This window comes from Embiotoca jacksoni, unplaced genomic scaffold (genome assembly GCF_022577435.1).
Source record: "Embiotoca jacksoni isolate LCO1_2020_lvr unplaced genomic scaffold, fEmbJac1.0.p SCAF_15, whole genome shotgun sequence".
In the NCBI taxonomy this organism is placed as follows: Eukaryota; Metazoa; Chordata; class Actinopteri; family Embiotocidae; genus Embiotoca; species Embiotoca jacksoni.
The window spans coordinates 1,898,636-1,908,310 of record NW_027185285.1 but is presented as its reverse complement, the minus strand read 5'-3'; the positions used below and the strand labels follow the sequence as shown (position 1 = coordinate 1,908,310).

The window sequence follows — 9,675 nt, the reverse complement described above, 5'->3', positions numbered from 1 at the left end:
TACACATAACGCTAAAAATGAATAGATACAAGAAGTTTGAGGTAAAAGTTATACCCAAATGTGGTCACACACTTCCTAACCAAGTCTTGCATCCAAACATATTTTGTATCATATCATCAGCTCCCAGGATTCAAATCCAATTAGTCCATCCCTATTAACCAGCAGGCAGCTGGGTGGAAAAAGCAGTGAAAGATATGCATTTTTGGGGTTTGCTGCTTACAGAGCCTCATGTTGAACATCCAGTGACTTTCAGGTACAAATATGACTGATGTTGACCCTTTTATTGCATCTAATAGTGTTTTTTTTGTCCATATAGCTATTCCTTATATGTCAAACTAAAAGAGAACAAAAGTAGTTATTTGTATTTCAATTTGAACAGATGTGACCTTGTTTGCCTGCCCATAATGAGACTCCATATTGTAATATGACAATGTTTTGAGTACAAAAGACTCAGCTTTAATTCTCACATAAGTTATAAGGGCATTTACAAAAATATATTTATTTAATTATTCATGGGAATTATCTTTTGGGCTCTGGTGAGAAAGAATTGGGCTTCGGGATTTCTGGAGAACATAAAATACTAGAGTTTGTATCTCAGCCAGCATAAATGTGAGAATAACCATCTGAATTTATGACATGCATTTCTTTCCACCTCACTCTTTTTTATGTGGGGCCTAATTGGGGACTAATTGAGGCCAACCATCCTCATATAAGGACCCTGACCTAATTAGCCCATATCATGGTGTCCCACAAAATCTTTGGAAAAACTTGTGACTTGATTTCCCAGCAACTTCCATATAGTCAAATAATTATGAAGAAGAAAATCTGTGAGAATGCTTGCAGAGTCATTCAAATTTACAAACTAGCTCAGTGTGCTTCTCTGACCCATTTTGAATTTGACCCACAGACCTCATCTATCAGTGGTCAAACCTTTGACACAGTCGATGTAATTAGAGTGAGACCAAGAGTTGAAATTGACTCTTTGAAATGTGATCGACCCACAGCGACCTCGTTCATTAAAACGGCCCACAAACACTGTAAGACATGAATTGTTTATTAATTGTCAGAAGAGGACTTTAGCCAGAGCCAAATACTTTTAAGAGTCTAAAAGTATTGTAAACCACAAATAAGAGATGTGTGACTCCATCAAAGAGATTGTGACTCCAACACACACTGCCTGTTGCCTTGTCTAAACTCATCTTTCCTGTCTGAGGACATCTTCATGCCCAGGAGGGGGCAGTGTCACACTGCACTGTTAGAGGACTCTCTATACACTCCCTACCTGTGGTCAAATCTATAAACAATTCATGATCATCAGCATTTGTCCCTTTTCAAAGCACAAGTATAGATCCATGTGGGAGAGTTTGAACTAGAAATAATGCAGCACTCATTTATAGATATTCCTGCCTGCATCTGCGTGCACAGAATTTGATTTTATATTTTCATATTTAAAATGTTTCAATGAGTTTAACATGAAAAGAAAACCTTGTAATTCACTTTTACACCTCCCAGATTATTTTAGTCCACTGCTTTAAAATTAATTTCATATACCAACAGTGTTCATTGGCCTAAAACCAGGAAAATAATGTTTCAAAGCAAACTAAACTGTTTTACATTAATTAAGTTAAATCTAAAGACTGATCTGATTTGTTATTTTGTTATTACAATATTATTTTGTATTTGTTGGTTTAAATTTCTTTTCTTCTTTTTAGAATTACAGTTTTTTATGGAATCTGTTAGTACATTTAATCTTTGATGCAAACAGTTTCAGAAAAAACAGACACTTATCATCAGACACTGTGTCATAGAGTTAGGAATAATGATTTCATTTTTCAGCTATTTCCATTGTTTCCTGTGAAGACGTGTGGCTGCAAGTAGACATCCTGTCTGTGAGTGAGGGGAAACCGAGAGGTCAAGGATGAGCTCATCATTATTGAAATCATTTAGAAATGATGTCCTTGTATTCCAATTCAGCTGTTCCCTGATGGGCTGAAATGTAAGATAGCAACATTTGTCACTGTTATTTGTTAAAGTCCCCGGCACATGTACGTATGTAGCATTCGTTCAACGCAGATATTGTCAGAGGTACTGAAAACTGTATTCAAAATATAAACAGACATGCAGAGTGCATAGCTTGAGAAATAATCAACCAGCTAAGTACAGAGTTTTTACATATGGATTAAAATAGACACATTTATTATTGTACATGTTAACCAACCCAATTTCAAGAGTTTTAAATACAAATTCCCACCAGAAAATATTAGTTGAGATGCAAGAGAAAGATAAAAACTGAACTTTGAAAATTGATTTTGATGTGGCAAGATAAGGCCTCATTTATCATTTGTTTCAGAAAAAGCATACACACAGAAATATTCAGTCCATACTACCCAAGTAATGAAGCTCCCCAAAGAGTTAAAAAAAAAAAAAAAAAAAAAAAAAAAAAAAAAGTTTGTTCCTGCATATTAATAGTGTCTACACAGTTATTCTGAATTATTATTATCTGAACAAACAGGAAGAAGGAAGGTGATCAGTCATTGTGCACGGCATCAGTTTCCTGTGTTTGGGACTGTGTGTCTCCTCCCGATATGCTTACTGTGCTGTGGATCTCGGCCTCGCGCTCTCTGGCTTTGGCCCGCAGCTTGGCGATGCTGCAGCAGCGCAGCTCCTCTGAGCTCGGCCCCTCCGGCCCCTCCCACTTCCCCGACCTCTGGGTCAGCGGCTGCACACGCACGCTCAGCACCGCACTCGCAGCTTTTGTCCAAGGGTAGCTTTCCCCTTCCTGTTGTCTCTCCCAGTGCTCGGCGTCACAACTTTCTGTGTGTCCTGAACTCTTGTTCCCTCTCTCGCAAGTGTCATCGATGTCTCTTTTCACGAAAGGGCCTGCGAGCTGGCCCTGCAGTTTCAGCTGCCGCCTCATCTTGGCACGGCGGTTTTGAAACCAAACCTTGAAACAAATGAAAGAGATCTAAGATATAAATTATAAGAGAAATTAAAAAAATAAAATAAAGCTTTTTGTAACACACACACACACACACACACACACACACACACACACACACACACACACACACACACACAAAATACAACAAAAAGAGTGACTTTGGAAGATAACAACATTACTGAACTCACTCTGACTGCTGAGTCCAAATACTGGTTTCAGCTGAAATTCTGAATGCACTTTTGCACAGACTGAAATTTTGACCCCCATGTCTTAGTGTATCTGTGAAATAGTTTCATGGTATGGTATGTTTTCAATATGTAAGTTTTTCAATATATATATATATGTTCAATATATACAGTACATTTCATTAAGGTGTTCTTGGTATGGTTGAACACTTTAAAATCTTGAAAAGAATTGAAATAAAACGCAATATTGTGTTACTTATTAGGTTGGTTTTGATGCAAGAGAGACCGTGGGGCTAAGGAGCTGAATTTGCACACTGTACATAAGAATTAATATAATTTGACTGAATATGAAATAAACTGTTCCAGCAGGAGTTGAGTGTGCCAATTACCTGCACTCTGGCCTCGATGAGATCCAGTCGGAGGGCCAGGGCCTCCCTCATGAAGATGTCCGGGTAGTGGGTGGTCTCGAATGCCTTCTCCAGCTCCTCCAGCTGCCAGCTGCTGTAGTTGGCCCGTGCACGACGCTGCTTCACTGGCCTCTGTTCATCTGGAAAGCACAGTGCAAGCAGCAATTACACAATTGCCAACGGGTGACAAGGAACTAATGGCTCTGGATTGGATAATTAGCGCAGCAATCATTAGGCCCATTTTAACACTGCTTGATAATTGATTGTTAGTTACGAGCTGTTAGTCAGTCTTTTGTAAACATTTACACTGCAATCAGATGGTGCTCACAGACTGTCTTAGAGACTGTGGCCACACAGTGCCAGTTTGGCTGCGCTCTATCTGAACAAGTCCAGCATCATACAATCGGTCCCATTTTATCTCCAGCAGCTGTGCTTTGAACTCACCTATGCTCTCTGCGAGTGGCCCCATCCCGACAGCCTGCGTGGCCAGCAGCAAAGCCTCCTTGCATGGCTCTGGCTGCAGATAATTCCTCAGGGACTCATAGCTGATAAGGGGCCCCGGGATCAGGAACTGAGGCTGAGAGCCCAGTCTGGTCGGGAACGCAGGAAAAAAGTGAGCTGCAGGTGAATGAAAAACTGCAGGCAAGAGAGTGGATACCAGCTGCCCTGGGCCAAACATGTCAGAGCGGTTAAGAGTCCAATATTTAGATTCAGTCCAGTGAGAAGGACCAGGGTGGCTGTTAAGAGGATGCTGATGAAGTGGTGAAATGCATCCCAATGTCCAGGGAGAAAAAAAGAAGAAAAAAAAAAGACTGATGTGTCCACTTGGCTGTCAGAGCTATTGTATGTTGCTCAGGTGCTCAGCGCAGGTAGAAGGTGTTACCTGAAGAGTAAAGGTAGGACTTGCGAAGTGGAGGTGGCCTCACCTTCTTCTCCTTCCCCCAAATCCTTTCCCAGTCACATGACATCCAAACAGACAGCAGAACTTCGTTTTTGAGACTGAGGTGAAAAACCTGTGACTCATCGGTGTATTACCGTGTCAGTATTTACTGAACATGTCATTACTTTTCTAACCACATCCTACAATCTATTTCTAACATGCTGCATGTTACCTGAACGTCTTTCTCTCTGCCTTCCTGGGACAAGTTACAACATCTTTGCCTTCTGAAATTTCACAGGGTGAGACAAATGGGAGCTCGGTAAGTTGTGAGGACGTTTAGACACATACACCTGAAACGAAACAAAAAAAACAGTTGTTCGGGTTTGTGGGGAAACATGAAGGCAGCAGAACTTAAACAGCAGGTTCAAGGATAAACACATAAAGTGACAAACCAGTGGGTTTATTTTCAGTTGTAAATCCCTGCTAATAACCTGCTATTTACACTACTGTTGACTTTATTTGATTGTTTTTAGTGAAGTAACTGGCGGTGCTATTTTTTTTAGCTTTCACAACATGTATTCCTTGACTTCTATTGATTTCATTTCCATTATTTTTCAAAACATCCTATCACTTGCTATAGATTGCTGTTAAACTTCAGACAAACTCTCAGCTGTAGCTACAAAGGCGCTGTTCTCACCTGGCATTAATAAGCATCCTGGTGCGATCAGATCCCAAGTGGGCAGCTCAAAGTTCATATGTCAACAAAACCCAAGAGGCATTGAGATCCAATCTGCTCAGACCACGTACGGAGGTGGTCTGAGATGCATTTTGTGTTTAGCAAATGTTGAATTCAGCAAAGTTAACATGTTATCTGTGCTAATTTAGCTAACGTGGTTGAGATTCCCATCCTAAACATTTTATCTGCAAAATATATATATATTTAAAAAAAAAAAAAATATATATATATATATATATACATGGTGTGATTTTCTTCAGATGTCTGTGCAGGATCCTCATACAGTGTAGAAAACAAGCCTGTTAACGAGAAGATGAACGCTGTTTTATTTACAGTTGAAAAATGGGGCATTGGCACTTATTGCTCAGACATAATTAAACACACTTCTGAAGGGTTTTTTTTCTAAAAATATCATGACATTAAAATTATACTTTCTCATAGCAAATCCTTTAAAATGGTCATTTCAAACATGGAGCGCTTTCGATTTGATCATTACTCTCCTACTGAAACTTGGGGTTAGATGAAACTTCAAGCTTCAATAGTTATAGAGAAACACTCATGTCATCTTATTTGCTTGTTAATAACTGATACACTAAGTAGTAATACATGATTACCACTGCAGTAAAGTATGTCGTCAGTCGTCAAAGTGTTACCAAACAGAGGATTTTTCTGTCTCAGATCAAAGCATACACATCAACACATTAACAGCCAAGACAGGAAGATTATTAACACTTTTTTTTCTTCTTCTTTGAGCAAAGGCAGCTGTAGCTTAGCGCTGACGGATCTGTGATGAGATGATCACCAGCACTGTCTGTGTGAATTAAACACAGGTGTGTCAATTAATCCAAAGACACACATCACCCAACAACACATCTCGCTAACTGCTCGTCAGGTCGGATGGTGGCGAAAACACTGAGCCGTCAGTGTTCGTCACCGCTGAACTGACGAGGCCGAGGGGGCTTTGATCAGCCCGGGACCTCTGCAGGAGGCAGCTGGTCAGAGCTGAGGTGAGTCACGGGATGGTCATTGCAAGGCATGCAGCGAGGACTTGCAGCTCCATCACCTGTGTGGCCCTTTCATCTGCACCTGTTCAAACACTAAATTAAAGCCCCAGTGGAGGCAGTGGAGAGGTCGGGATTAGGCGCTGAGCAATTTGGATTTCTTTAAGTCCCGAGTTGAAACTGAAAGCCGATATTTAGGTAAAGTGGAGTGATTTGGATCAAATTGCGGACAGAGTTTGCCTGTTTGCCCCATAATGTGATCTCCTGACAAAACCCAAGAAAACTAAACACTGTAGCATCTCTTCAATCGGGAGCCTGATCCCTTAAAATCTGTGAAAAAGCTGCCCTACACACATTTTACCTAAAAACATTTCGATAAATGCATATTAAATGAATAATCAATTCCAGCACCCCTTTTTTTTTTTAGGTGAAGACACCACCAGTGAGCTGAATAAAAAAAAAAAAAAAAAGCTTTCAGCACTGCTTCCTGTTTCAGAGATTGAAAGAAATTATTTCCTGGGTTTTCAGGGGGAAAAGGAAAATAGATTAGAAGTGTCTGGTTTGAGCTGTGGCTAAATAAACACTGTGTGCGGTTGGACTGACGACTGAACAGCCATCTCCGTTTGTCCCTGGCACACAGATAGTTAGGGGGATTTCTGGCCTGTCTGAAAGTAGACCCCCCCACCCCCCCACCGTCTCTCAAACTGCTGTGTTTGTCTGTGCCTGGGTCCTTTAATGCCCACTGATCCAGATAATCAGGGACAAAATTGGTGAAAAACCAGTGGGGGAGGTTCTGACAGTAGATGCTCAGAAGACCTGCTTGCGGATAATTGAAGGAGGCTTTAAGACAACAATAGTAAGGTGTAATGCCCGGCTGTATTGGAACGTCGGCTCCCTGAATGACAAGGCAACACTGGAGATCTGCAGCGAAAATCATCGTATTATTAGCAGACCTTCAGCTGCAGGGACAGAACGTGCATTATCTCCGGGTTTAGCGAGTCACCAATGGGATGCCCTTCACCCGTCTTTAGTTTGAAACAGGCTTGTCTCAGCTTGTATTCATTCATTGGAAACGTGCAAACGTTCAGGACCACCTGAAATCACCCTGAAATGTCTCACTTAAAGTCCCCCTCCAATAAAAAAAAAAAAAAAAAAAGGAGTTTGTTTTTGTTTTGATTATTACTTGAAATGGATGTTTGACTTAAACTTCAGAATAAAATCTGTGCAGTTTGATACTAGGGGGCCGTTTTCACATCCATCTGCTGAAATGGGGAAGTTTCTGTGTGGTCACTCAAAAGTTTAGTTGAAGAAGTTCATGTATGAGCCTGATTGTGTGACATCACAACTCATTTGGAAGCCAATCATCATCCAATGTACAACTTAGACAACTGGGACCACCTCACCACATCTTTTTTTTTTTTTTTTTTTTTTCAGTCACAAATTATTATTCAAATTAAAATATTCGTATACATCTTACAGCATGCCTGAAGGGGACTTTTGAACCTACTATAACTGATTTGGGATCAGTGGAATGACTTATTGCGTTGATATGTCAAACATATATGCAGCCGTAACACAGAGAAACATTATCAATCATTTTAAGATGTGGGCACCTGACAAATTTAAATCAGATATCCACTCTCTTTTAGCTCAGGTTTTCATCTCCTTCAACTCTTGAGGGAAATATCTAGCTAAATTCTCCACTATAGCCACACCAGCTAGTCACTAACGGTGTCTGTCTGCTATCAGTTGCAAAACAATTAGTGTACACTCCATTTTAAGAACACTTTCGCTAAAAGAAAAATGCAGCCAGCTGCAGCCAAAAAAAAAAGCTCTGAGAGTGAACCAAAACAAAGTTGAACAATAAGCCGGACCTCCCTATAAAGTTCTGGAAAGGCTACAGCAGCTTCAACTTTAGGTGACAATGTTCTGTAGGCTCTCCACTACGACAACCACCTTTCACATTATCATCTATTATATTATTATTATATAAATATTGATAATAGTGGCTTCCGAAGGGGACAAAACCCTGACACTTTAATACATGGCTAGCCACAATTATGCATAAAATAATCTGAAATTTGAAATATATCCACATAAAACACGTGATTATTTTTTATTCTGTTAACAAGGATCATGTGTTGATGTATAATCTTTTGGAATTTGTTGCAGAAAAAAAAAAAACTTTCACCGAGCTGAAATTGAAATGAAATGATGTGGGCTATTTACCTACTTTTTTCCTTTGACAGACACGGCTGAAGTGGATTAACTGTCACACACTCTGCCCCTCACTGTGATAAGATACCATCTGATATAATGGAGATCGTGAACACTGCACATTATTATTCTTTCTCATCCACTACAATGGCACTTTAGCTCGTAAAACGAGAGTTCTGCCAAACGTCAGGCGAAGATGGATGATTATCGTCAGCTCCACTGTCGTGGGAATTTATCTTTGCGATGTAATTTGCAGGCTGAAGCAGCAATGAGCACATGTTCAATATTTAATGAAAGTATAAGTGAAGCTTAAGGGTTGTCACTTATGCCTCTGCTGTTAATGACATGTCACATTATCATACTTATCACATTGGGTCAATCTTAACTGCAATTACTGGGCTCATTTCTTTTTAATTCATTACAAATGTTGGATCATCTCAGTTGTCCACCTCAGTGCAAATACATCGGAAGTGTGTTCTTGGACTGCTTGAATATGTATTTTAGAGTCAACAGCCTGCACAAACTCCAGACTAAAATCTATTACTGGATCGGTATAATTCAATCATCGCACCTAAAATGTGTTTGTATCTTAGAGAAAAAAGTGTATTTCATGGCTGAGGAAGCCCCTATGCTCGGTGCCTCACTCTCCTTGGTAATAGTATCCCAGAGGGAGCAGGTTGATTGTTTTAGTCCTGGATCACTGGCCGTGGGATAAACCTGAGAGCCCAGCCTGCTTTTCATGTCAAAACCTTCAAGGGAAAGCGGCCACAATCCAAGAGCAATCACACTTGAGACATCAAAGTGCCACTGAAAAGAGAGGCGAGAGACGGTCCACATTTTTTCCATGCAAGCCAAGTGCAACTCAAGCGTGGAGTAAGAGGAGATGATCTAAGACGAGGGTGCCATTGAGAGGAAGACGGAGAGCAGACAGATGTGCACGGGCAGGTAGCGGCACATCGGGGCCCCTCCTGGAGCCGAGAGAGACACCGAGAAGCCTCCGCTGGTCACATTCCTGATCGCTGCTCAGTCACTGTCCACTTTCACATGGGCAGAAGGAACCAGCGACGGCCATGTGCCTGCACTTTTGAAACATTATTTTAAACACTTGCATTGTCAGTGCCCGAGGAAGTATTCTGATCCTTTACGCAAGTGAAAGTACAAACCGGGGGGGGGGAAATGCTCCATTTCGAGTAGAAGACAACATTTTACATAAAAGTAGGGGGGAAAGTATTATCAGCTTAATGCCCTTAAAGTATCAAGAGTCAAAGTACTCGAGCACAAAAGTGTCCTGAGCGACATACTGATGGA

The 9,675-nt window shown here is 40.7% G+C and overlaps 1 protein-coding gene across 1 annotated transcript; it reads right to left on the bottom strand.

Moving 5' to 3' along the window:
* Positions 1 to 2,527: 2,527 nt before the first annotated feature.
* Positions 2,528 to 4,212, bottom strand: LOC138197704 (visual system homeobox 2). The gene is made up of 3 exons (XM_069148562.1): positions 3,978 to 4,212; positions 3,516 to 3,673; positions 2,528 to 2,944 (listed from the first exon to the last, which is right to left on the bottom strand). The coding sequence occupies exons 1-3, from the start codon at positions 4,210 to 4,212 to the stop codon at positions 2,528 to 2,530; spliced, it is 810 nt and encodes a 269-aa protein (XP_069004663.1).
* Between the last annotated feature and the right edge of the window lie 5,463 nt (positions 4,213 to 9,675).

Excerpts from the sequence above, each read along its gene's own strand:
- LOC138197704 (XM_069148562.1), bottom strand. The coding sequence starts at position 4,212 with ATGTTTGGCCCAGGGCAGCTGGTATCCACTCTCTTGCCTGCAGTTTTT. Across the intron at positions 3,674-3,977 it reads GCCACTCGCAGAGAGCATAG|ATGAACAGAGGCCAGTGAAG; the intron begins GTGAGTTCAAAG and ends TGTGCTTTCCAG. Across the intron at positions 2,945-3,515 it reads TCATCGAGGCCAGAGTGCAG|GTTTGGTTTCAAAACCGCCG; the intron begins GTAATTGGCACA and ends ATTTGTTTCAAG.